At 58.7% G+C, this 27,558-nt stretch overlaps 1 protein-coding gene across 1 annotated transcript in view; it reads right to left on the bottom strand.

Moving 5' to 3' along the window:
* Positions 1 to 27,558, bottom strand: part of HDAC4 (histone deacetylase 4) — a 135,888-nt gene that overhangs the window by 24,475 nt on the left and 83,855 nt on the right. Inside the window, exons 4-9 of the mRNA XM_075528828.1 lie at positions 16,712 to 16,956; positions 14,213 to 14,363; positions 7,300 to 7,420; positions 4,407 to 4,528; positions 2,072 to 2,203; positions 1,272 to 1,384 (exon numbers count right to left, since the gene is read on the bottom strand). Of these exons, the coding sequence (XP_075384943.1) occupies positions 1,272 to 1,384; positions 2,072 to 2,203; positions 4,407 to 4,528; positions 7,300 to 7,420; positions 14,213 to 14,363; positions 16,712 to 16,956 (884 nt within the window). The remainder of the gene's footprint in view (positions 1 to 1,271; positions 1,385 to 2,071; positions 2,204 to 4,406; positions 4,529 to 7,299; positions 7,421 to 14,212; positions 14,364 to 16,711; positions 16,957 to 27,558) is intronic.

Here is a 27,558-nt window from a genome sequence, read left to right as displayed (position 1 = left end):
CAAGGGCTGCAGCCTTGTAAAAGAGACCCAACTCTTCATCCCTGGACCAGTAGGTGGCATCAGGATAAATGGAGACAAGGTTGAAGTTGTCAAGGATCTTGTCTGGTTAGGGTCCACAATCAGTGCTCATGGGAGCGGCAGTCAGATCAAAGCATATATGGCACTGGGTCAAACTACTGTCCAAGACTCTTTCTTTAAACTGTAACTCCCAGGACTGACCACTAACTGCCAGGGCTGACTACCAGCTCTGCACATAATTGCCCACACGGGACCTAAGGCCTGTGGCCCACTGTCAGCAGGACCTGCTGGCTCCCATGCCAGGCGGGCATTGCTCTCCTGTTGGCGGCCTCCGTGTGCCAGTGCAGGGCCACTCAGACAGATAATGAGCTAAATACGCCCTGAGCCCAGGCGGAGGAAAGGACCAGGAATAAACAAGACCTAAACAGAAAACTGCAAGAGAGGGCAGGACCAAGCAAGCTAGGACCCCAGTGCCCGAAGCCTTCTCAGCCAGAGCACTGCTTCTGAAGCATCTTCCAGAACGCCGAGGGTCTGGAAACCAGGGACAACAGTGGCTGGGCCTTAATAAGCCATAGACTGTGCGGGAGAGAGGCCGGAGGGACCCCACTCCTTCCACGAGAGAATGAACACGCTCCAGGGCCCCATGCCCCCTCGGGTCTGGGGTGTGCGGGAAGCTGCTGGAAGCAGGCATCCCAAGGCCAGTGCGGGGCTGCCCAGCTCATCGGGAGTTCAAGGGCCGAGTTGAGTCAACAAGGCCATGGCTAGAGGGTTGAGGTGGTGCCAGGGAGTCACCCAGGACCTGCAGCCCTGGGAAGTCTCTCAGCCACATACTGGCCACGCAGGGCACACTGCTGCCTGGCACTCTCCACCTGCTGTTCCCGTGTCACCTGCTCAGTGGAGCCTGAGCTGCCTTCTTGCCCTACGGGTGATTTCTGGAACCTTCTGTCCTGGCTGTCCCATGGGGCACCCTCTAGATCCCAGCACAGCCAGGCCTGACCATGGGGTGGGGGTGGGCCTGTTGCACCTGATGCCCAGGGTCCCTGACATGCCCTCTCTGACCAGGAGGAGCACTGCAGGTCGCTGACTAATCTGAGGACTTCTCAGTCTGCAGCTGTGAACCCCCTGGCTCCCAGTCCTGTGTGCCAGCACCCCTATACATGCGTATGGTCCAGGGCTCAGTGACGCCTGCCCTATACCCAGGGGCAGCCAGGGTGGCCAGCAGGTGCATGGACACGCAGATGCCGAGTGCTGACCTCGGCTGGGAGGCTGGGGACCGCCGGTGTGAGGCCGTTCTCCGAGCTGATGCTGCTGGAGCAGTTGTTGGGGGAGCTGGGCCCGGAGCCGGGGGCGCTGCTGCACGCCGAGTCTGCGGGCGACAAGGTGTGGCACACGTGTCAGCGGGCACCATGGTCTGCCACGTGGGGACAGAAGACAGTGTTACAAAGGGGGGCTGGCAGTGGGAGCATTCTGCTGTATGAGCACGGGAGACGGCGTTACACAGTGGGGCTAGCATTCCTCTGTCTCCAGGCGCCTTACAGTGACCTCCAATCTCAAACTCACTGACTTGATCTAGGTGGCTCTGACTCATAGCCACCCTATAGGACAGGGCAGAAGAACCCCCATGGGTTTTACGCGAGCAGAGAGCCTCATCTTTCTCCTTCGGAGCGGCTGGTGGCTTTGAATTGCTGACCTTTTGGTTAGCAGCCCAACACACTGCCCACAGTGCCACCAGTGTTCCTGACAGCCCATCAGGTCCAGACATCTCCCCAAGCAGCAGATGGTGCACTTCTGCCATCGGCCTCTAGATGGGGGTCAAGAGCAGCCCCTTAAAGAGTGGCTGGGTTCCTCCCACAAGCTGAGGGCTGGGAGCTCAGCGGCCAGCCTGGCGGTGGGCCGTTCTCGGCCCCCAGGTGACCAGCCCAGCACGGACTCCAGCGTGCCCAGGACTTTCCACAGGGAGGACTCATGTCCTCAGAGCACCCTGGGGTGCACGCCTCTCTGGCCAGCTGCAGTGCAGACTTGCAGCGTCCATGTGTGCAGAGACCCCACGTACCTGTGACGTCCAGCGGGCGCTTTTTGAGCGCAGTGACCACAGGCCCGTCTTTCCTGCGCAGGAGGGGGCTGCTGCGCCGCTCGGCCACCTTCTGCTTCAGCCGCGAGCGTAACTTCAGGTTAGGCTCTGAGGCTGCAGGGGGTGGGGGGATGGGGACAGTCAGCATCGTCCCCTGGGGAGGGGCAGGGCGGAGCAGCCCACATGGCACACAACCCTGTCCACCCAGGACCCAGAACAGGGCAGATCCAGGCTTTGTCACTAGGGTCGCTCCTGAGCAAGCCACTCCCCCCCCCCTTCCTCCCCAACCCCAGCTCGGTTCTTCCTCTGCTGAGAAAGGGCCAGAAGAAACATACAGCTAGCCGGGGCCTCCCTTGGAAAAGCCCCCAACCCTGGAGGTGCCCCTCCAGTCAGTGTGGACCACGCACCTGGCTGGACTCAGGGTACGGTCCCTGAGGGGCCAGGAGGTGGTCAGTGTTGGTGTTAACCTGCCCTCAGTGTGTGCAAGGCTGTACCCCGACTTTCAAGTCCCCCTGGGAGGGGGCAGCTGGCTGGACTTGGTAGCTCTCCTTCAGAATGGGTCTCAGAGCCCAGGTCGTGTGGTCTGCCAAGGAGACCGAGGCTTGGGTCAAGCCCTGCTCAGCTCGGGCTTCTCGGCTGGGGCTGCTGTCACGGTGCCCAGAAGAGGGGGTGCTTGGGGCCCTAGGTGGGGGGCACCGTGGCCTGGAGAACTGGGGTCTCTGGGCCGATATCAAGCTCAGGACTGACAACCTGAGGATGGAGCAGGCTGGGCAGGTGCGTAGGCTGCTGCTGCCCTGGACTTTGTGGTGCAGTGGTCTCCATCTTCCTCAGGCCGCCACCCTTTCATGCAGCTCCGCATGTGGTGGGGACCCCCCGACCATAACATTATTTTCGGTGCTACTTCATAACTGTAATTTTGCTACTGTTAGGAATCGGGCAACCCCTGTGAAAGGGCTGTTTGACCCCCAAAGGAGTCGTGACCCACAGGTTGAGATCGACTGATCTAGATGGCCTTAAAAAGCAGCACTGCCCAGTGCAGGTTTGATTTTTACCTTTCCTGAAACTGTCCCCCTGGTCCTCCCCACCCCAGTCCACTCCTCGGCCCCCAGAGCAAGGGGCAGGGGAGTCTCCCTGGGGCATCAGGGATGGGTGGGGGAGGCCTCTGAGGCTATGCCTGGTTATGCTGGGGGTCCCGGAATCAGGGGACACTCACTGCTATTTAGCAGAGTCTGACTCATGGTGACTCTAAGGGACAGGCAGGACTGCCCCTGTGGGTTTCTGAGACAGTCACTCTCTATGGGAGTAGAAAGCCTCATCTTTCTCCTGGGGGGTGGCTGGTGGTTTGGAATGCCTGACATTTTGATTAGCAAAGGTCACCTCACCCCAGGGCTCCCCGAAGTGGGGCGGGGGAGGGGCAAGGCCTCAAAAGTAGGTCTGCAGGGACATCCTGCCAGGTTTTCCAAAGGGAGTGGGGGCTTCAGAAAGTCAGTGGAAAGTGAGAGAAGACAGGGTCTCTCTGGACATGCAGAGCCCCCGGGACATTCCTGACATGTAGTCGGGGAAATTCACAGCTTCTTGTTGGGAGCGGGCCACCTCCTTTCCCTTCATCTCCCCACACACGGCACTCTTCTCCCGCCCCCTCCCCCAATGTTTTGCAGCCCCTCCTGCACCGCCAGGGCTGAGACCATTAGACTCTGGAACATTCAGGGGCAGGTCTGGGGAGGTGGGCTTCTGATGGGCTTTGGGAGCTGGTGGGGTGAGCAGGGTGGGGCTCGGAGGGGGCCGAGGGGCACCATGGGGCTGCTGTCTATGACGTCTCTATCTGTCCCATGCCCCGCAGCCGGTCCCCTTCCTGAACTGGTCCCGCCCACCCTCCTTGCTGTAGCACCAGGTAAGGGGCACAAGGCGGGCGGTACTAGTGTCCACATGGCCTTGAGTGCAGGACAGGGTCACCTGTGTCCACTGCACACTGTGGACAGAACAGCCAAGACAACAGGCACTGACCGGGCACCTGAGATGAGACTGGAGTTGGAACCCCCAACTCCAGCCCTGTTGCCAGGCAGGGGCTAGCCTCAGCTTCCTCCTCTGTAAACAGGGCCCTCGGGCCCCTGCCCAGAGTTCTGCCACCAGTGCAGAGGCCACAGAACACCTCCTGCCTCCTGGGAATGCCCACCTGGCCCCTCCAGGCAGCTCTGGCTGGCTGATCCCTAAAGAAACAGTGGGCACTGCACCCTGCCAGCGAGCTCACTGGGCCCCTCGGGGCACTGGCCGAGGCCCACAAAGTCAGAGGACACGGTGCCCCAGGCAGTGAACTCACCTGTCTTCCTCAGAGGGAAGTCGTCTTTGGCGTCGTACATGCCCAGGACAGGGTGGTTGTAGGAGGGGGACACCCCGCTCTGTGGGGGCGAGCTCTGGTCCAGTGAACTGTGCTGTGTCTTCCTGGGGCCAGAAAGACAAGGGACCGTCAGTGCATGGAGGGACACTTGCCTCCCTCTGCTCCCCGCCACCTGGACAGCCTGCACAGAAGCCCACCACTGACTGCACTCCGACAGCCAAAACGGGCGGATCAGGTGGGCAGGGCTGCAGCCACTCTACTCTGCCCCATGTCCCTGGGATGGCACTGCCCTGCCCTGTCCCCCAGTTACCAGGCGTTATCCTCAGAAACCCAGGTGGCTCCAGGCGTAGGGATTATATGGGTGGGGGAGGCATGGGCAGTGGATGCTGGCGTGTCTGGGTCTTCTCTGCCTCCAGAGAGCAGGGCCATGCTCCAGGCCAGCCTTGGGGCCACTTGCCTGCTGAGAGCAGTCTTTACCTAGCAGGCTCAGGACCTAGACCAGCGGGATTTCCCTGTCTTCGAGGGCAGCTACCGACCCCATCTGCCACACGAGACTTCTCTGGGAGGGCTAATCCCTGTGCGGACCGCCAGGTGGCAGATAGAGTCCTTTGGGGGCTCTCATTGTGGTGTGCCCCTAGATTGATCCTGACCCCTGTGGTGGCCTCGCATCACTAGGCACTCATGGTGAGTGTCCAACCGCCTGGTCAGCTGGGCCTTTCTCCTGCCGAGTAGCTGGAAGGCCGAAAGCACTGGGCCAGCAGCCTGGCTCCACTGCTCCTCCAAAGGGCTGGGGCCCTTCTTGAGGCTGCAGGAAGGCGGGGCCCCAGGCTGGGGTGGTCCCAATGGCTGCTGGCATTACAGATGCCCCTGCTTGCCACCTACTTTCTTGGGACGCCCCCCCCCACCCCAGGAAACCGAGGACGTAATGAATTCGGTGAGCCTGTAAATGGTGCAATAGGCTCCATGACTTCAAACACACTTGCCGGCGGCCTGATTTGGAATCAGCCAGGTGGCTTATTTGGATATGGACCCTCCACTTCCACACACCTGGACTAATTTGAATTCAGAAGGTGAGCCCTTTAGCGTGCACAGGTGCACATTTAAGATCTGAGGGCTTGCTCTTGTCTAGGCCGAGTGACTGGGAGCTGGCTGCTCCTTGGCCCCCACCCGTTCCACAGGTGGTGGTGTTGACCACTGAGGAGTTGGTTCTGACCCACAGCGCCCCTGTGCACCACAGAGCAAAACAGTGCTCCGTCCTGCGCCATCCTCATGCCTGAGCCCACGGTTGCAGCCTCTGCGTCCATCCATTTTGTCAAGGGCCTTCCTCACTTTGCTGCCCCTGCACTTTGCCAAGCAGGGTGTCCTGCTCCAGGGACTGGTCTCTGCTGACAACCTGTCTAAAGCACGTGAGATGAAGTCTCGCCACCCTTGCCTCTAAGGAGCCCTCCGGCTGTATTTACAAGACAGAGCCGTCACTTAAGCAAGCTGGGATACTTTCTCTCTTCTCCAGCACCACGATTCAAAGGCATCGATTCTTCTTTATTCAGGGTCCGACCTCCACAGGGTGTACGAGGAGACTGAAAATAGCACATTTGGGTCAGGGGCCTCAGTCCGCCTCACTCTTCAACACCAACACGGGGAGGGGGGTATCTCGTGTGGAGGTGAACCCACTGTAGCCTTTTCCTTCATGAGAAGCTGTCAGGCTGCTCCTCAGGAGCCAGCTGAGTGTGAGGGTCTGTGAGCCCATCTGTAGGAGCCAGGGGGCCCGGGCTTGGTTCCCTCCCGCCTGCTATGCTGCTGTGGCACTGCCCAGGGTCCGGGGCGTCTGGACTGAGAGCAGGAGGAAAGGCCTGGAGACCCACCTCCGAAAACCAGCCAGTGAAGATGCCAGGCATGACAGGGTCTGTCCAGGGGTGACCACAACCATGGCCAGTCGGGAACAGTAGTGGGTGGGGGTGGGTGGGAGCATTGGAAGGCTGAGCTGCCACGTGCTTCCTGGGCATGAGATCCTGCATCTCCTGTTGTGCAGCTGCCCCCGCCCCCCCGCCACCCTACCCATACCCCCCGTCCCCAGGGCCCTGCGGGTAGGTCGTTCTCCCTTTGCTGCCCCTGGAGCAGGACACCTAAGCGCTGGCACTGCCCCTGACAGGTCACGCTCTTGGTTTAGAGTTCCTGGTTTCCATGCCCTGGGAAGCCCACCCCGCCGGCAGCCCCGAAGCAACCCCATGGCTCTGGGCTCCATGGCTAGTCTGGGATCCAGGGGGCTGCTAGACGGGGATGGGAGCAGGAAGCCAAACACAGGCTGCTACCCACAGGCTGTCCGAGAACACACAGCCATCGAGCCAGAGGGGCCTGCTGGGGAATTTGACAGGCCTCTGGTGACATCACAGAGACAGAGGCTGGCCCCTGGATGCACCCAACTCTGACCCCCACCCCCACCACTGCTACTGCCAGTCATTCTGGAAAGGGGGCGTGCCCCGATGCCACTAACCTGGGGTCATGCCTCATCCTGTGCAAGGATGCTCTGGGGTCACCCTGCTCACAGGGAACCTGAACCAGGGCCCTGGGGCGTGCCTGCTCCTGACTCCCTGAAACCCCTCTGCACCTCCTCACCAAGTATACTCCCAGATGGCCTACCTCCCCTCTGGGCCCAAAAGAGGCAGGCTGTGTGCTGGGCTCTGTCCCAGGGTTAGGAAGGGGCTTTTATTCCAATCCAGCACAACCTCCTGACTGAGCCCACTGGCTGGGAAGCATGGGCAAGGTGGGACATGAGAGCGCCAGGTGCCTGCCATGAGCAGACTCCACCTCGATCAGTTGGCACCCAGGCCTAGGGTGGCACACAGAAGAGGTAGTATCCTCACCCCTCTGCACTTACCCGTACCAGTAGCGTGGGTCACTGGAGATGCAGTGGTTGAGGTTCCGGTGGGCCAGTGCCTTCTTCTTGTTGAGGACAAACTCCTGCAGCTTCATCTTCACCTCCGTGCTGGCCACGGCACCTGGAACAGGAGAGCAGAGGGTGGCTTGTGGGCTGGCCGTGCTCGCAGTGGGGGCCCTCCACCCAGGAGCAACCGCTCTGGGGGACAGGCTGCTGGGCCCTATGTTCACTGGCTTGTCCATGATGTATCCACAGACCCTGCTCTGTCGGGGTCACTAGGGGGTCCTCATAGGGCCAGGAGGCGCGTGTTCAGATGCAGCCCTCAGGCTTTGTCTGTGGGGTCCATCGGCACTGGACCAGTTTCCACAGTCCCACTGTCCTCCCCGATAGCCCTGCCCTGCATGTTCACTGCCAGTGGCGCTCACACTCCCAAGTGCACACTCAAACCACCCCAGACCACCAGAGGTGAGTCCATTCCAGCTCACAGCGACCATACAGGGCAGGGGGCTCCTCCTTTAGGGGTCCTGTGAGGTCGGTCAGTCTCTTAAGGGAACAGGAGGCTTCATCTTGTCCCGAGGACTGATGGGTGGCTCTGAGCTCGCCAGCTTGGCCCCTGCTTCACCAGGGACCCTTTCCCAAGTCTACTCCAAGTGAGTGAGGTCTCCCTGAAGTCCCCTCCACGGGGTCGTCCACGTGGACACCAATAAGTTAGAAGAAAACTGCAGGGCTACAACCAGGCGTGGGATAGACATTTACAAACGAAACAAAACTTCGTATCAAATATATGGCAAGAAGCTGAGAGACGTGTGGCTGGGGCCGGCTGTCCCCATGCTGGTGGGACTCACACGGCCCCATGGATGCCCCGAAAGCCAGGATGTGGGCCTCCCTCCATGGTGTGGCCATTGCTGGGCTGGGCTGGCCAGTGCTCCCATGCTGAGATCACATTAGAGGCCTGCCAGCCAGGCACTGCCTACCACACACCCAGACTGGGCACAGATGATTATTGATAATCAAACACAGCCATCCAAATTCACAAAGGGGACCACGGACGGGGGGCTGAGGGTGACAGGGAACATTCCTGAACCCCAAGAGATACTGCAGATGTGGCTTCGGGCCGCCAAGAAGGCTCATGTGGCCCAAACGGCCATCTCTGCCTGTTTTGAGAGCCGTGAGAGGGTACCCTGTTCATTGCTGGTCAGCAAGAGGGAAGTGGCTCACTGTTGACCACGCAACAGGCCCAAGTCCAATGCACAGTGGGCCCACTGGCCAGGGAGAACTGCTCCCTATGATTCCCAGAGGGTCAGTCTTTAAGGCCTCATCTTTCTTTCCCGGGGTGGCTGGTGGGTTTGAACTCCTGGTCTCAAGTCAGCAGCCAATGATTTGACTCGCAACACCAAATCCGTGGACAGTCAGTTCTGACCCATCACGCCACACTGGACTAGGTTCGGGACTTCCCGTCGCAGTGGCTCAGCCTTTCCCTCAGGGCACTGTCAGCTTCCTCATGGAGACTTGGGAGGGCGGTTTCAACGTCCTTGTCCTCAGGTGCCATCGAGTTGGTTCCGATCCATAGTGACCCCGTGCACTGTGAACAGAACAAATCCAGCGCCGTCCTCATGATCTCAGTCAGGGCTGAGCCCATTGATGCAGCCGCTGGGCCGGTCCAGCTGGTCGGGGGCCTTCCTCTTTTTTGCTGCCCGTCTACTTTCCGCCGGGAGCAATGAGGAACATCACCATTTGCTGGTCAGTCGTGGCACAAACCAAGGACCAGGCGCTCGGGGTTGACATTTCAGTGCACAACTTTTCATCCCTCCTCCCCAGACCCAAAGCACACAGGTATACACCGAGAGCGTGCAGTGGAGGGGAGGGACGGGCAGGGTCCTGGGCCTCGGTAGAGCACACGCCAGGTGGTGTGGTGCGCCTCCCGCACTGGGCATCAGCAGCCAGGGGTGCATGTGACTGCTCCCTCACAGGCTCCCCTGGGGACAGCTGCGGGGGCAGAGAGAGCCCCACGGTATGGCACACAGCTCGCTCCGAGCCAGGGCAGGCTGGGTACCGTGTGGGTCCTGCTGAGGACCATGGAGAGGACCGTGGACACTGAAAACAGCCCAGCCAGGGCTCCCCTTAGAGGTGAGGACGGTGACAGGCCATCTCTTGGACTCAGGGGTCCAGTCCCTGGAGAAGGACACCGTGCTGGCAAAGTGCAGGCACAGTGCAAGAGAGGAAGGCCCTCAGCGAGATGGACGGAAGGACACCGTGGCTGCGACTACGGGCTTGGACGTGACACCTATGCGGGCGGTGCAGAACGGGGCAGGCTTTGTTCTGTGTGTGGAGGCCACTCTGGAAGGTTCACTGCCCCTTCCCAGGCAGCAGGGGTTTTCAGCCGTGAAAAGTGCCCAGAGGAGGCTGGGGGTCAAAGCGCTAGCTAGCGCTCAGATTAGGGCCCCGGATTCTGCCACCCTCACTGCCTGCCGTCCTCAGCAGCAAGGCATTTGCTGGGCCCCAGGAGCGGGCTGAGATGTGAATGCAGCCAGCCAGGACACTGATGTGACCAACTCCGCCCCAGTGGAGGCCGGTGGGGACTGGCTGCGCCACGCCCGGTGCATGGGCACTCCTGAGAGGAAACAGAAAGTGACTTTAGAAGTCAAACCTCCGGTCCCCTGTTGAGCCCTCACATGTATCCACAGTGAAAGGAAATTCCCGTGGACAAGATGATCGAGACAGCGCTGGTCACATTACAAAGAGAGAGGGCACCGCAGTCCTTGGGGGCATGGGCTCCTGCTAGACCGTGAGGATGGCAAGACAGTGGACGTGCCCCGTGGGCATGGCCTTCCGACCTGGCAAGGATTCCTTAGAGGGAAAACGTCAATTTTACAACCTCACAATGAGGCGGGGAGACAGATTCGCAAGCCTCCAAATGGACCCTTTTCCTGCCAGGCAGTCCAGAACACTCAGAGTCCAGAAGAGAAGAGCCGCTCTGAGAGGCTGAGGGGCCCAAGCCCGCCTGGTTCTCAATGCAGCAGCTCTGAGGGCCCCTGCCTCTGCGGGTGGTAAGCTGCCGCTGGGCCATCGGGTCAGTGTGATGCACAGTGACCCCGAGTTCCACACAGTGACGCACAGCCAGGCCTGCACCACCGCACACTGCTTCTGACGCCGGAGCCCATCATTGCAGCCGCTTTCTCCCTGCCCATCTCCTTTGCCAAGCATGATGTCCTTCTCCAGGGACTGGCCTCTCCTGACAGGATGTCCAAAGTAGGTGCCATGAAGTCTCCCCATCCTTGCCGCTAAGGAGCGCTCTGGCCAGCTTCTTCTAAGACAGATATTTGGGTTGTCGGCAGCCCACGGCCCATATTCCCCTCCAGCGCTGTCATTCGAATGCACGGCGTCTTCCAAACCAGGTGAATTCAAACCACAGCTACTAAGACTGCGCAGGAGACCTGGCCCAGAGACTAGGACGCTCTGTCTGAGGGCTTCAGAGCCACTCCGGTGGTCAGCGACAGCAGGGTGCAGGCCAGAGTGAGGAGGGAATCAGAGAGCGCAGCTCTGTCCAGGTTGGGTGGACTGTGCCCCACAGGTCCCTCCTGATTTGAGGGGGGACCACAGCTGGGAACTTCTAACTGATCCCCAGTAACATGTCGACACCCCCACCGAGGGCAGACCCTACTCAAGCTGACGTCCCAATGGGCTTCACACTGAGGATCCAATCTACTGCCATCGAGTGGACCCTGACTCCCAGCTCCCCTACAGAGCAGAACTGCCCGGTGGTGTTCTGAGGCTGTCTGTCTTTCTCCCGCAGAACGGCTGGTGGGTTCGAACTGCTGACCGCCACATGACCGCAGACACTTTTGAAGGAAGACATCTGAAATGTTCTTGAAGGCAGTAGAGATAGATGAAAAACCCTCCAGGGACTGACAGAGTTCCAGTTGAAACACTAAAAACAAAACAAGGCAGACGAAGCACTGGAAGCCCTTGCTGGTCGATGCCAACACATTTGGAAGACAGCCACTGGCCTGCCAACGGGAAGCGGCCCATATGTGTGCCCAAAGACGGGGGATCTGATGGAATGCCTCATAGCATTATAGCTGTGTCAGTCTGGGTTGACTAGAAAGCAAATTCACTGAAGTACGTGTGCCTAAGAAAGAGCTCTATCTTAAAGAGCGGTTATCTATTGAGACGCCATCCCAGCCCAGTCCAGATCAAGTGTGTGAGTCCCATATTAGCCCATATGCCCGATACTAGTCCATAAAGTCTTCTCTAGACTCACGCAGCACGTTCAATGATCCTGAACGCAGGAAACTCGCAGGGCACTGGGTGGAAGGTCTTGTGGATGCAGTGGCGGTGGAAGCATCTCAGCACTGGCATGGGTCTCCACGTGTCTCCTTCAGCTCTCTCAGTATCTCCACAGGCGGAAAGGGAAGGCAGAGATAGTGGGTCTGGTCTCCAGTGAGCTCTTTATGACTTCGTGCCTCCAAATGAGGTCATCAAGCTGCAACCTGGTTGACAGGCCCAGACTCCACCCCTTCCCTCAAGTTGCCGGATGATGTCACTGCCACAGAGGCGCCCATAAGTAAAGTGTTGTAGAAGACCTCGCAACAACACTTGCAGCAGCACATCGCCAGGGAGCTGCCAGGAAGTCAAGCTAGATTCACAAGAAGCCCGGCCCGGGGAGCATCATGGCTGACAGCACACGGATCTGGGCGGAAAGCAGAGGGCGCTAGAAAGATGCTCGCGTGTGCTTCGTTGACTGCGCACAGGCATTCTGCTCTGTGGGTTGTGATGATGATGATGGGTGGCCTTGAGAAGAGAAGGCGTTCCAATCAGGAAAGGTGAAGGTCAGAGTCCCATCCTTTCATCGTACCGAATCCACCAGCGTACCAAGCAAAGAACCTGAGAAGTTGCATGGAAAGAAGGACATGGGCCCGGATCGGAGGAAGGCTCCCTAACAACCTGCGACAGGTGGTGAGACAGCCTGGCTCACCAAGAGCAAGGAGGGCTTGAGGCTCTTACCGAGGAAGACCACAGACCGCAACTCACGACAAAGAAACAAGCATCCTCACAACGGGGCCAACATCATGGACGGAGGAAACAGATCTTTCAGGTTCAATCAGCTCAGACCGATTGATCCTCCGCACACTTCTTGGAAGCAGCAAAGACATCAAATGACATCTCACACTGGGCAAACCTGCCGCCCAAGTCTCCTGTAAAATGTTGAGGAGCTAGGATGTTGCTTTGAGGACACATGTGTGCCCAGCCCACGCTGTGGCATTTCCAATCATGCCTTACCCGCATGGAACCTGGACGGTGACTGCTAAGGAAGACGGAAGAAGAGCGGGGGTGTCTGAACAAGAGATGCGTGTGGTCCTGGTGCAGCCTATTGGATGGACGGCCAGGAGAACCAGCAGCTCTGTCTTGGAAGAAAGACGGCCAGAGGGATCCTTAGAAGGGAAGATGAGGAGACTTCGTCTCACATGCTCCGGACTTGCTGCAAGGAGGTGGTCATTGGAAGAGGCCATCATGCTTGGTGAAGTACAGGGTCCGTGAAGAAGAGGATCCTCTTGGGTGGGGCAGACGGGCACCTCGGTGGGCATATGGCACCAGTTGAGAGGGTGGCCCAGGGCCAGGCGGTGCTTCCTTCTGTCATGGTCACTAGGAGTCAGCATCCACGTGACAGCAGCTGACAAGTCCCCTGCTCCCGAGGGAGGAGCGTGACCGGGAGCACAAGAGAAAACTGTTCCACGTGCCCCGAGGCGTCCGTGACAGTGACAAGCCATCGACAATGCGCAGCTGCAGAGATGTCCCTGTGTCTCTTGCACCGTGGGAGGGGCCTGGAGCAGCATCAGCTCCCCTGCTGGCCGGCTCTGCAGGCTTAGAGACTGAACACACGCTGCAGCAGGGCAGGACCTCTCGTTTCCACAGTGTAAATGAGCAGATCAAGAGCTTCGAGAGGAGGCCCCAGGCCACCCTGGCCCTGAGACCAGCACAGCGGCTGTGGCTGCAGTTGGTAGTTGCAGACCCGGGCTCAGAATCACAGCGCCTCCCTGCCCACCAGGGTGGAGTGCCGCCTGGTCTGGAGCTGTCCTCAGTATGCCTCAGGCCGCGCCGGCAGACGACAAATGAAGGGCACAGGGCAAGCGGGACCCCGCCCTCCCCACCACTGCACCATGGGGGCTGCGTGTCCCCTCTCAGTCAAAGGCTGTCGTCTCCCGGGAACGCCTGCTCTCGAGGGGAGTCCTTGAGGACTTGCAGAGCCACGGGGACGTGCCACAGCCATCTGGGCTGCTGCCAAGTCTGAGCGGTTCTGAATCCCAATGTTGACATGGGGACCGCCATCCAAACAGCAGGGACACTGCATCAAGCCGCCACAGCCGCACTGTCCCTCCCAGGAAGTCCAGGGTCAACCCGGTGGCCCCACAGAAAAGCAGCCGTGGGCCTGGCTTCCCCCATGGGGACCACCCTTCCTGTGGGGGTGGGGATGGAATACCCCTGCTGCTGCCTCAACCTCCAAGGCAAGAATCCGAGAGCCACTATCTGTACTACGCCCACACTCACTGTCCTGGTCCTTGCCCCCTTCCCCACACTTGCTCTCCTCGTCCACCCCCACCATGCCCACACTGTCCCCGTCCACCCCCACCATGCTCACATTGTCCCCATCCACCCCATCATGCCCACACTGTCCTTGCCCACCCCATCATCTCCACACTCTCCTCGAACACCCCACCATGCCCACACTGTCCCCGTCCACCCCGCCATGCCTGCTGTCCCCGTCCCCTGCAAATGCACACTGTCCCTGTTCCCTGCACATGCCCACTGTCCCCATCCACCCCACTATGCCCACACTGTCCCCATCTACCCCGCCATGCCCGCTGTCCCCGTCCCCCGCACGCCCGCTGCCCTGCCCCCGCACACGCACACTTACTCTCCTTGCCCTTCTCCTTGTTCTTGAGCTGCTGCAGCTTCTGCTCGCGCTGCTGCTTCTCCAACTCCTGCTCCTGCCGGTGCCGCTCAAGCTTGCGCTGGTGCTCCAGCAGCTCCTGCTGGTGCTTCAGGGCCAGCATCTCTTGCTGCTGCTGCATGAGGAGGGACGGAGGTCAGCTCCTTGCCACGGCGGACGGGCATGCCCATGTGGACCCAGCACGTCCCGAGCCACAGGTGCAGAGTCCCGGCAGACATCCAGGTGAGACCAGGACAGACAGACCACGGCCTCCCCACCACATGCCCTGAGCCCATACTTCCCAGGAGCCTCAACTGACCAACTCCAGCCCCAGGGGAAGGAGGCCGCTTTGTGCCCAGATGGGACCCATTTCCGGTGTTGGAAACAAACCTGAAAGCCCTAAGGGCTAGCAGTGAACACAGACGCCGCTCATTTACATCACCCTGCACACCTGGGAGGCCTTGGTGGCAGAGAGACAAATTGTGTGAGGAGGTACGGCCACCTGGACCCCTGCCTGACACACAGCAGTTGTCTGGAGACCAGCTTTTGCACTGCTAGGGATGCGCCGGTGGGCTGGGGCTGGGGCTGGGGCTGGGGCTGACTGTGTGAGACACCAATGCACCGAGACCTTTCCTACCCTCTCATCCCTCACAGCCTCATGCCAGGGCCGTTCCCCGGCCGTGTGGCCGGCATCATTGTCGTCTGACAGGAGACAGAAGGAGAGAGACCAGAGCAGAGAGGGGCTTACTGCCACCAAGAGAAAAGAACAGGGAGGGGCGCCGGGGTCCCTGCACTGAGAGCCACCTATTCCCAGGGGAAGGCTGATGCAGGAGACGTGGGCTCTCCAGGGAGCTCGGAGAAGACACTGGGGCTTGCTCTATGGAGAGGCGACGGTGAGACCCTCCCTCACAGAAGTCACTCGGCAGACGGCCGCCTAGCCACTGCTCTGTGAGAGGCTGGAGTGAGGGTGCTAACGTCCCCCACTCGATGGCACTTGGGCCACGGCAGTGCTGGATGATGAAGACAGTGGCTGCCCACCGCCAGATGGAGCAGAAGGCGGGCCGAGGACAGGGGCCGCAGGAAAGAGGTGGTCAGAAACAAACACGGACAAAACGCACACGCTCAGAGCAGATATATACCCACAGTACCCTGCTGAACTCAGGATGTGCCTGGGAGGGTGCTTCCCTCAAACCTGAATCCACAGCTGTGAGAATGGCACAGGACTGTCCAGGTTTCCTCCTGTTGACCGTGGGGTCTCTGAGTCAGCAACTCAACAGGGCTGGAACCCGGTGCTGCCAGTGTGATGAAGCATGGCATGCCAGTGGGCCCAAGAGACTGTGGGTTGAAAGATGGCCAAGGTGTGGGACAGGGCCCTTCTACCACGAGACCCCAAAGGCTTCCTCCTAGAATGCCAGCCTACTCCCCTTTCTACTCAGAAAAGACAGAAAAAAAGTCCTGCAACCTGCACACAGCTGGGGTGCTGTGGCCAAGGTGGGGACAACGTGAACTCGGCTCCAGTTTCCAGAACCCAGCTTTTTGAGTCGCCCCCTGGCCCCCGGCTGTCAGGACCCTGGAGAGCCTGGGCTTTCGGGTGAGTCAAGAGGCCCCTGGCCCAGCTCCACTTCCTGGAAACCCCAGTTGTGGGGTACACAGCAACCTGTGGCTTTTAGCAGGGCCCCTGCACCCCAGGGTGGCGTGCCAGCAGCAAGGACAGTGTGCCTGAGTGGCCTCTGGGATGTGGGCACTTGCCCAGGTGTGGGTGCAGGGAGAGAGTAACCTCAGGCGACCTGGGAAGTCTGGGCTGGCAGCGTTCACCCGAGCCACCTGGGGCAGGTCATAAAGGAAGGAAGTAAACAGCAGGCCCAGGTTTTCAGGCCAGAAACCCAGGTTGTCCATGCTGCCATTGGCACTGCATAGGAACACATACACCACACTCAGACGCATGCCCACAAACTCACATACATACTCACGCACTCACAAATGCACATGTACACACCCAATGCACGTACTCACTCATGCACACACACAATCACAAGCAGTTACACACATGCTTGCACACACTTGTGCACACCCACAGTTGGCACCAGCCCAGTTCCCACAAGCACAGGTGTACTGCACACAGAACATGGTTGTTCCTCAACATCATCAGTGATGGCAGCAGACACACGCCCTCAGTCACACACTGGCTCAGTCTTGTTAGGGCGCCTTTCACGTGGCTTCTGAAGGGTGACCTGCTGGGCCAGCTCGGTAGCTCAGAAGGAATCACCAACAGCAGTGGCTAACCCGGACCCCCTGTCAGGAGTGGCGTCGGACACACAGGGACCCTGCACAGGGCTCTGGAAGCAGTAAACAGCCTCAGGTGAGCAGATGGCTGGCCCTGGAACATCTGGCCCTACCCCTGATGGGTTGGTGATGCTGTGGCTCTGGGTGCCCCCCCAGGGGAGAGTGGCCGGATGGTCAAGCCCTGCCCCAGGCCCCACCCACCTTGATGTGCTCATGCAGCTGGGCCTCGTGCTGCCTGGACAGCTGCTCGTGCTGCCGCTGGAACTCAGCGATGAGGATCTGCCGCTGGATCTGCTGCTTCTGCTTCAGTGCCAGGAGCTCCTGCTGCAGCTGCTGCTCCCTCAGCGTGGGCTCGGCCCCGGGCAGCGCGAACTGCGGGTCCAGGCGCAGGTCCATGGGGACAGCCGCTGGCGCCACCTGCAGGGGCAGAGGCCCGGCCACGTCCACTGTGGGAGAGCCAGGCATGGGTGGTTAGTGCCGGATCTGCTCCCCTGGAGAACACATCCCCTGCCTGTATGTGTGTCCCAACCTCCCACCCCTCAGAGGCCAGGGCCACTAAGCCCGGCACAGAAGGGGCCAGAACTCAAGTGCCCCACACTCCACTCCCCGTGAGGCCATGTTCACTGGGGGAGTATGGAACACAGGGTAGTCACTGGTGGAGGGCCCTGTCCCTCCCTCTGATGTGGCAGTCTGCCTTTGGGGGTGCCCAGCATCTACGGGGCCCCCTGCTTTCTGAGGGGTCCTCCTTGCACCCCAAATGCACAGCCTAGAGCCATTAAGGGGCTCTACTTCTTAAGTACAAACACTATCCCCCCTACCAACCTAGAAAGGGCACATCAGAAAAACACAACACCCCCCACCCCCCAAATAAAAGGGGAAGAACCTGCTCTCTGTGGAGGAGGAGCCAGGCCGGGGGGCCTCACTGGGGAGACACTGGATCAGGCGGTGGGGAGGAGGCCAGCTGGTCCGAGGGTTTCATGCCCCTGGAAGTGGCCCCGGTGGACGGAGGAGGGGAGGACTCGCCGAGGGGAAGTGAGTGTCGGGCTCTGAAAGGTGCTGACAACCTGCAGCCAACCTGATACTCACTGCTTGCCCACCCAACCTGGAGCAATTGACTGTGCTGTGTCCACGGAGAGTCCACAAGCCCCAGACCCGGACTCCCGGCCCAGCCCCCGTGTGCTCCTCAGGCAATTCTAATGGGCAGCAGGGGCGAGGCCGCGACCAGGGCGTACGAGCCGCGCCAGAGCAACGAGGCGAGCTGTGAACGAGGCCAAGTGCTCGGGAAAGCGCCCAGACACGCTTGACTGAGGATGCTGCCCCAGGACCAGGAGCACCAGCCTCTGACCCTGCCCAACCAGGACACTGCTCTCACATCACCTTGCTGCCCACGTCAGGCCACCGCAGTTATCCCCACCACTGCTGCACCTCTGCCTGAACAGACAGACAGACACCAGAACTCTCCGCAGGGGAGGACCTCCCTGGGCCTGGGAAATGCTGCCTCCTGGTGGCTGAGGTGTCTTCGCACACAGTGCAGGTTGGGGGGAGGGCAGCGGCGGACTGGGGCTGAAGGCCCCCCTGGGCAGCCCACACAGCTGCGGGCTCAGAGCCACAACCCCGTTCACTCAAGAGCCCAGTGGGTGCGTCAAACTCCGCTCGGCCTATTTCTGTCCCAGAAGGAGCTGAAATGCCAGGCCTTCTCTCCAAAAGCCACTAGTGCTTTGACCCAAGTGCCCCGAGGGGACAAGAGGAGCTTCTCTGCTTGGAGAGTGCAGCGTCAGCACAAGAAAGGGGGCATTCTCCTGGGCGTGCAGAGGCTGTGCCTGTGGAGCCCGGGAGTACAATCAGCAGTGACGCTCACAGAGACACAAAGGCCATATTCAGAGGCGAGGGGAGCAGCGGGCGAGCCTGCTCTGTGAGCGAGAAGTCGCCAGGCACAAACAGAAAACCGGGTCATCTCCTTTAGAAACACTGAGGCCGGAGTGACCCTGCGGTTTTTCCATTACGTGGGCTAGGTCCTCGGTCATGGGACCATTCCATGCCATCCTGCAGACATGGATTACAAGAGGTCGCGGTCTCCATTCAGGCAATGACTCATTCAAACCTGGGGAAAAACATGGGTATTCCAACGCTGAACCGCTATTTCCTCCCACAGTGACCTTTGCCTGTGTGTGTGTCTGATCCTGGAAAGACATCGTCGACTTCAGTGTGCTCTTTTCTGGGGTGAGGGGGCTCACACAGACGGAGCGGCTTTAGGAAGGTCGTGCCATTTCTGCACGAGCCTTGTGAAGCTTCCCATGTCCATCAAGAGCCAAGGTTAAGTGGAAGGACTCGAGTCCACAATGGTACCGCCCCCCTCCAAAAGCACACCACCATCTGCCCCTGCCCCTACTTCCGCCTCCCCACAGACCGCAGCACCGCACACACGCCTAACGCGCTGTCCACAGTCACAGCAGACAGCCTTGAAGTGGACTCCAAAGGGTCTTTGCCTGCGGTCATGCCACCTGGACTACATATGCGCTAACCTCCATTCTCCACTGTCACACGCTCAGCCTCCACGTGCACCAACATGCATTCTCCACATACAGTTCTTACGCTCACACCATCCACAGAAAGCCCTGGCATCTCTTCTTGAGTCTGCAAAACCAGAGGACCGCGCCCACGGGGGGACGAGGAGAGGGAGAGGCTGTCACTGCTGGACTGGGGGCTGGGGGGGGGCTGCAGCCCTTCAGCCCCAGTCTGTCTTCAGCTTCCAGGGCAACCTCCCAGATGTGCTTCTAGGGCCCTGTCGAGCAGTAGCTGGTCGAGGAGGAGGAGGACCAGGAAGGGATTTCCAACAGACCTGGCCTGGGCTGTGAGCACCCTGGGCTTGGGCTTCTGGGGTCCCCTCTGGGTCACAGGGCCCAGCACCCAGTTTCTCTGGGGGAAGAGCAGGCCCACAGGTGAGTGAGGAAGGTGGGCACCAGGTGGTTTTCGTGCCTCCTGCGCTGACACTTCTAGTGTGGTTGTTGTCAGGTGCTGCCAGGTTGGTTCTGACCCATAACAACCCTATGATGCACAAAGGAACAAAACCAGGGCCGGCCTGCATCACCCTCATCTCCCAGCCGCTGTGCCCTCCACCTCGCCTTCCTCTGTTGGCCGCCCCTCCTTCATCCAGCACCATGCCCTTCCCCAGGGACTGCGCTCGGCAACATGGCCAACGTCCGTGAGATGAGTCTCGCCATCCTGGCTGCTCAGGAGCGCTCTGGTCACACTTCTCCCAAGACAACGCTGTCAGTTCTGCCGGTTCACAGTATTGTCGGCATTCCTCGCCGTAATTCAAAGGCACCCATCCTTGTCCCGCCTTCCTCACTCTCCGCCCAGCTTCCCCATGCACATGAGGTGCACCTGAGTCCTCAAAGGGAACAGCTTCTGGAAGACAAACCACATATCCGCACAGAGAGGAGTGGTCTCTCATGTCTATTTCCAGGTCCCTTGTTCTTGCCCCACGGGTGCCGGGTCTCCTCTGATCTCCAGGGCCAGTCAGGGGAACTGTGAGCACATCTCCGTTTCCTCTGGGTTCTGGGCCAGGCTGGGAAGCTGTGAGCAGACGGGAGCCTCACAGTCGGCGAGTGGTGGGGCCAGTGATGGGGCGCACACGTCCAGCATGGGAAGGCTCTCCTGACGCTGACCGGCTTCTCTGTGATGAGCCCATGGGTATGCCCAGGGGTTGAAGATCAGGCCCTCAGAAGACTGAATGGAGGAGCCTGCGCAGGACTGCCCCCCCCTTCGCCCCCCAGGTCAGCAGGCCCTGGTGTGCATTCTTCAGAGACTATACCTCTGTCTGGCGGTCAGCACCATGTGCTCAGGCTCATAGGACCCTAGGTCAGTGGACCCCTGGTGTGCATTCTCCAGAGACTATACCTCTGTCTGGCGGTCAGTACCATGTGCTCAGGCTCATAGGACCCTAGGTCAGCAGGCCCTGGTGTGCATTCTTCAGAGACTACACCTCTGTCTGGCGGTCAGCACCATCTGCTCAGGCTCATAGGACCCTAGGTCAGTGGACCCCTGGTGTGCATTCTCCAGAGACTATACCTCTGTCTGGCGGTCAGCACCATGTGCTCAGGCTCATAGGACCCTAGGTCAGTGGACCCCTGGTTTGCATTCTCCAGAGACTATATTTCCACCTGCCAGTGCCAGTGGAAGTGGGGGAAGGGTCTGCTATGTGTGCTTTGCCCACCGCCTGGCCCCAGAAGACAGGGTGCCTGCTGAGGCAGTGGCGGCATTAAGCCTGTGACCCCACCACTCCACCCAGGACCCCTTCGCCCAGGGCTGCTGCATGGCCACCTGCTTCTCAGCCTGCTGTTCCTCTCATGTCCGCCTCGTCTTGGTGAGTTTGTGACTTCAGATTTTCTGTTTGTTTGTGTGGAAAAATGTGAAAACACACAAGAAGCAGAGGAGGCAGTTGCATGTGTCTGCTCTAGGCGCCCAAGCACCACCCGGTTCCAGGACCATCCGACCGGGCTCGTGCCCCCACCCCACCTCTCAGCCTGAAGCCTGCTCACTCGCTTGCTCGATGGGGCAGGGGCCACCTTGAGCAGCTGCAGAAGGGCCCTGACCAGTGGCCACAGGGACCGATTCTCCAGGTGCTCGGGCAGCCACGGGCCTCGGATGGCCTCCCAGGCATTTCTACACCGTGGTTCAAATCAGTATCCAAAGGCCCAAGCTCTGTGACTGGCTGATGTGAAATCCCTCACCCCCTACCTGCCATTGTCCCTTTTCACCCTAGGGCATGTGCCCAAAGTCAGACCAGTCTGCACTGCACCCGTTGACCTGTGGGGCAGACTGGGGTGGGGGAGATGAACGTGTGAAGATAAGAGTGGGGAGAAGACCAGGAGAGTGGGGCAGACAGGGAAAGCATAGACCGGGGGGCAGCCTGCCTGGGTTTCCCGACATCTGCAGGCTGGGTCTGGGGAGTGGGAGGGAAGCAGCTTGGACTTGCCAGCGAGGTGCACCTCCTGAGTCGAGCCAGGTATATCGTGCCCCATGGCTCCTGGGTGCTTACTCACTGTCCAGCTGGCTCCGCTGACGTGGGGCCATCGCTGTCCCAGCTGTGCCTCCCTCTCCCTCCAGTCACTGGGCTCTATGTGCAATAAGGGGGTGCCCCAGGCCAGTGGCCGTGGCTCAGGCAACCCTTTGGCAGGAGGGAGGGTGAGGGGAGCACTCGGTTCCTCCTCTCCACTTGCTAGCTTTGGGGAGCCGTCCTCCAAGCGCTGGATGTGAGGTTTTCTGAGTCCGCTCTTTGTGTTTTTGTTCCGAGGTACAATAAACTTGGGCCACTGCCACGCTTCCCAGAATGCACCATGGCCCTTCTGTGAAGGCCCTCTTGTCTGCAGTGACAAGACGGGCAGGCCTTGCCACCCTGTGCCCTCCCAGGAGAGCATGGTTCCCTTGGGTGTGAAGGTCACTTCAAGGTCAGTGGTGCTACTGGGGCAGGGCTGGGGACACCTGTCCCTCCCCTGGCCTTTGTGCCCCTGGAGAAGGGGGTGGAAGGGGCCGCCTCGTCCCCGCAGAACACGAGGTGCACCACTGAGTAAAAGCACCCACATGGCTGAGCAGCCGGCCACCGGAGCTCTCCCTCCGCAGGGCTGTGTGTGTGTTGGGCGTGCGTATCTCTGTTCGCTGGTGGATCCACCCCACGAGGTTCAACCCTTCAGGAGGGCGGCTGACATGGCTGCCTCTGTAGGACAACCACGCTCAAACCCAAACTCCCTCCCTCCCTCCCTCCGTCCGTCCAGTGGGCCAGGTGGAACTGCCCTGTGGGTTCTTTACGGAAGCAGGAAGCCTCGTCTTCCTCCCTCGGAGCGGTTTGGTGGTGGCAGTGCCATGCGTAACCACGATGCTGCGGTGCCTGGCCTGTGAGGCGCACCGGCCGTGCACTTGCTGAGATGGTGACTCGATGGATGGCCAATGCGTGAGAACTCGCCCCGTCTCCAGGGCAGAGCGCTGCTGTGTTTCTTTGCCTCTGCTTCTTCCGCTCTGGGCTAAGACTGAGCAGCACATTAAACTTGGGTCGGCATCTGTCTCCCAAGCCTAGGCTTGGACCAGTCAGGGACAGGTCTCCAGAAAGACGTGTGGGAGGGAGGCTGGTGCAGAGGGTGATGAAGGGGGACAGTCCTGGCTTCCTGTTCAGAGACTGGTTCTCCTCCTGGGGCTCCATCAGCAGGTGGGGGGACAGCACTCCTCATCTGACTCGTGGGGCAACCACTGCATGGTCCTCCTTCCCAGCCTGGAGGAGCCTCAGGGCCTCACTTCCTTTCTCAAGATGTGGGGAGGGATCCCCTGGGCTTCACTCACCAGGGTCTGCACGCCCTTCTGGCGGCTCCTGCGCAGGCACAGGTTCAGCCCCCGCTGCCCTCCCTCCCCTGCCCGACTGCCCCGGCCACACTTTGTCGTCCTTACAGGCTTGAGGACAGCCCTGTACTTTCATTTGTCCCTGGAGCGGGGGTAATTCAGAGGGCTACCTGCAGGGCTTCACTGAGATCGAACTCTCAAAGTTGCTGTCCTACACGGTCCCGTCCGCATTCCTCGCTGCAGCGTGCTCCTCCCGCAGGGGTTTGGGGCAGAATAATCCTCAGGGCAGAGCCCGCTGCCATCGAGGGGGTGAGGCTGGCAGCCACGCTGCAGGGCACGGGGGCACGTACTTGACAGGAGTAGAAAGAAGGCTCTTCGTTCTCCCTCAGGGTAGCTGGTGGCTTTGAGCTGTTCTCCCTGCTGGGAGCCACACACCTCATAACGCAGGATGCCACCTGGAGGTGCTTCGGCTGAGCTGAGGAAGGGGTGTGTGTGTTTGTGTGGGTGGGGTCTGTATGAGATAGGAAGGTGACCCTGGGTGTGAGGGTGGTTCTGTGTCTCTGTGAGAGTTGTGAGAGTGTGGACTGCACGTTGTGAGAGTGTGGACTGTGAGGTATGAGTTCATGTACCTGTGTGAGTGTACGTGTGTCGAGAAGTGTGAGTGTGCGTGAGTAGACGTCTGAGAGTGTGTGTGTTTATCTGTGTGAGAGCGTGTGTCGTGTGTGAGGTGTGAGCATGTGGCTGTGTGAGAGCATTGTGTTGTGAGACATGCATGTGTGTAAGAGTGTGAGCGAGTGTGTGTACGTGTGTGGTATGTGCGCAGGTGGGGGGGTGAACGGGGAGGTTGGCTCACACCGTGCACACCCACTGTGATGTACACCATCCCCACTGAGGCACCGTGAACAGTGTCCTTGGTTCAGAAACACATGTGCCGTTCACAGTTCTCCATCATGGAGCTAACGCCTGAGACACTGGACCTCAGCTCTCTGGGCACCAAGACCGCCCACTGGTGGGTGTGGGGTGAGCAGTGCCCAGGAGAGGGGCCAGATGGGGTCGGTCACTTTGGACTGAGACTGGCAGGTCAAGCAGTGACCATGAAGAGCACCGTGTGGTGGGGGAGGTGGTCCCGGGGCAGGCGTCACTCTGAGTGGCGTGTCCCCCTGTAGGGTCCTGACCACACTCTGGTACAGGAAGACCCCTCATCACGTCCTTCCAATCAGATCAACAGACTCTGTCACATTGCCAGCTGGCTCTAAGGACAATAGAAGATTGAATATGGGAGGAGACCCATCCCTCATGAAACCAGGTGGCCGGGTCCTTTGGAACATTCTGTGAAAGGGTGGCAGAAAGGTCTGTACCTATGGAGACAGGAGGGGCTTTACCCGGTCCACACCCAAGCCATGGTCAGTCCTATAGGCCCAGGGCTCACATGGCTGGGGGTGGGGGTGAGGGTGGGTGGCTGGAAACAACAGTGCTCATGACCCTGGAAGAAGAGTCCCATGGTGCCACGCCAGCCCCGAGGTGGGCACTGCAGGGCAGCAAAAAGGGCCTGCCCGTCACTGCCATGCTGGCCCTGACCCATAGTGACCCCACAAGCAGCAGAAGGAAACACTGCCCGGACCTCACCATAACGGCTGGGTCTGAGCCTGAGGAGGCAGCTGCTGTATTAGTCCATCTGGTGGAGGGTCTCCTCTTTTCCCGCCACCCCTCCACTTTAGCAAGCATGAACTGCTCTGCTCCAGGGACTGCTTTCTCTTGCCCACGTGTCCAAAGTCTGTGAGACCAAGTCTGCCCGTCCCTCCTTATACAGAGCATTCCTTTTGTCAAGTCAGAGTTGTCTGTACTTCCGTGCATCCGTTCCTCTCCATGTTCCACCTCCACCTGCACAGGGGAGAGTGTAAACACTGTGGGTCGGGTCGGACACACCTTCCCTGGCCCTTTCTTTCCAACACTCTGAAGGGGTCTCCTGCAGAAGACGGGCCCAAGGCAAGGTGCCTTTCGAGGCCTTCTTTTCTCCATTGGGTTGGTCCCGACCCGTGGCGACCCTGTGGAGAACACAAGGAAACACTGCCCGGTCCTGCACTGTCCTCCACTGTCCCTCTGTCTGAGTGTCCGTCCATGCTGCTGAGGATCTGCCTCTTTTTCACCTCTTGCCCACATGACCAACCATTCCTGATGTCCCTCCCCAAGGACTGGTCACTCGGATAATCCGCCCACACTGTGGAAGGGAGAGCCTCGCCGTGCTGGCCTGTGAGCAGCACTCTGGTCGCATGCCTGCCACGGCAGACCTGCTTGGAAGGCCTTTAGCTGTGCTGCCGTACCTTCCAGCTTCTCCGCCAGCACCACAGCTCAAATGCACCATCTCTTCCTGCTCTTCCTTGTTCCGTGTCCAGCTTTCACACAGGTGAGGCTCGCGTCAGTGCACCTCAGGCCTTAAAGGAACAGCCTTGTTTGGCAATCTTCTCATGAGGTTTTGTGCAGAAGACTGACCTGATGCGACACATCCACATCTCTTGAGTGCTGCTTCCATGAGCATTGACTGAGGATCCAAGTGAGACAAAAATCCTAGACAACCCCGACCTTCTCTCCCTTTATCATGATGCTGCCTGCTGGTCTAGTGCTGAGGAATCTGGTCTTCTTCACAATGAGTTGTAACCCCGACTGAAGGCTCAGTCCTGGATCTTCATCAGTAAGAACTCTGAGTTCTCCTCACTTCCAGCGAGCAAGGTTGTGTCATCTGCACACTGAAGGTCATTAAAAAGCCTTCCTCCCAGGGAATGCTGAAAGTGGACTTTGGGGCCAGGGCGTGGTGCCCCAACAGAATGTACTGGAAAACGCTCCTAAGGGCCAGCAAAAAATCCCTGAACTAACCACAAGTTTTTCTTTTGAGAAGTGTTTTGTTTTGTTCTCTGTCAGTGGTGTGTATTTGTGGTTTTGTTGTATGGTTGTATACTGTTGCTTTGTTTTCCTCTGTCTTGTTTTCGTGCATGTTAGTGTCTCCACAGGTCTGTCTGATTAGGACAGGCTGGATGAACTATCTGGAGGAAAAACAATGGGACCGATAGTTCTGGGGGGGATTTGGGGTGGGGGTGGGGTAAGGGGGTAAAGAAGGGGTGTCAACAAACACAGGACAAGGGAAGAACATGGGACCCAAAATGGTAGAGATGGGGGAGTGGTAGGCCTGGTGGGGAATGATCAAGGGTAAGGTTGCGTAGAGAAGAGGTATACTCTAGCCCAGGTGGGGTCAGAGCATGGTAGTGGGGCAGGAGGAAATTCAAGGGAGATGGAGGAAAGGGCTAGGAGTCAAAGGGCATTTATGGAGGTCTAGACAAAGACATGTACATGCAAATATACATATGAGGATGGGGAAATAGATCTATGTGTCTATATTTATAGGTTAAGTATTAAGGTGGCGGAAGGACCTTGGGCCTCTACTCAAACACTCCCTTAATGCATGAATACCTTCTTTTATTAAATTGGAACCCTATGATGCTCACTCTCCCGACACAACTGCTGGAGCCAAAGTGGGTGAACAAGTAAATGTGGTGAAGAAAGCTGATGGTGCCCGGCTATCAAAAGAGATAGTGTCTTAAAGGCTTGAAGATAAACAAGCGGCCATCTAGCTCAGAAGCAACAAAGCCCACATGGAAGAACACACCAGCCTGTGTGATCGAGTGGTCCCGGAGGGATCAGTTATCAGGCATCAAAGAACAAAAAATCATATCATTGACTGCACACCTCCATGATAGGATTGCTGAAGACAAATGGGTGCATAAGCAAATGTGGCGAAGAAAGCTGATGGTGCCCAGCTATCAAAAGAGATAGTGTCTGGTGTCTTAAAGGCTTGAAGGTGAACAAGCGGCCATCTAGCTCAGAAGCAAAAATAGCCCACATGGAAGAAGCACACCAGCCAGTGTGATCACGAGGTGCCAAAGGGACCAGGTATAAGGCATCATGCAAAAAAAAAAAAAAAGAAGATATATGTATATATATATGTGTGTATATATATATACACACATATATATATATACCATATTGAATGAAGGGGAAGTGCAGAGTGGAGACCCAAGGCCCAAGTGTTAGCCACTGGAGATCCCCTCATAGAGGGGTTTAGGAGAGGAGATGGGTCAATCAGGGTGCGAGGTAGTACTGATGAAGAACATAGCTTTCCCCCAGATCCTGGATGCTTCCTCTCCACAACTACCATGATCCGAATTCTACCTTGCAGGGCTGGATAGGGCAGAGGTTGTACACTGGTGCATATGGGAGCTGGAGGCACAGGGAATCCAGGGTGGATGATACCTTCAGGACCAAGGGTGTGAGGGGCGATGCTGGGAGAGTGGAGGGTGAGTGGGTTGGAAAGGGGGAACTGATGACAAGGATCCACATGTGACCTCCTCCTTGGGAGATGAACAGCAGAGAAGGGGGGGAAGGGAGACTCCGGATAGGGCAAGATATGACAAAATAACAATGTATATATTACCAAGGGCATATGAGGGAGGGGGGAGCGGGGAGGGAGGGGGGAAAAAAAGAGGACCTGATGCAAAGAGCTTAAGTGGAGAGCAAATGCTTTGAGAATGATTGGGGCAGGGAATGTGCGGATGTGCTTTATACAATTGATGTATGTATATGAATGGATTGTGATAAGAGTTGTATGAACCCCTAATAAAATGTAAAAAAATTAAGAAAAAAATTAACAAAATGGAAAAATCTATCTA

Source organism: Tenrec ecaudatus, chromosome 13, assembly GCF_050624435.1.
Source record: "Tenrec ecaudatus isolate mTenEca1 chromosome 13, mTenEca1.hap1, whole genome shotgun sequence".
Classification (NCBI taxonomy): Eukaryota; Metazoa; Chordata; class Mammalia; order Afrosoricida; family Tenrecidae; genus Tenrec; species Tenrec ecaudatus.
This window is presented reverse-complemented; position numbering and strand designations above follow the sequence as displayed.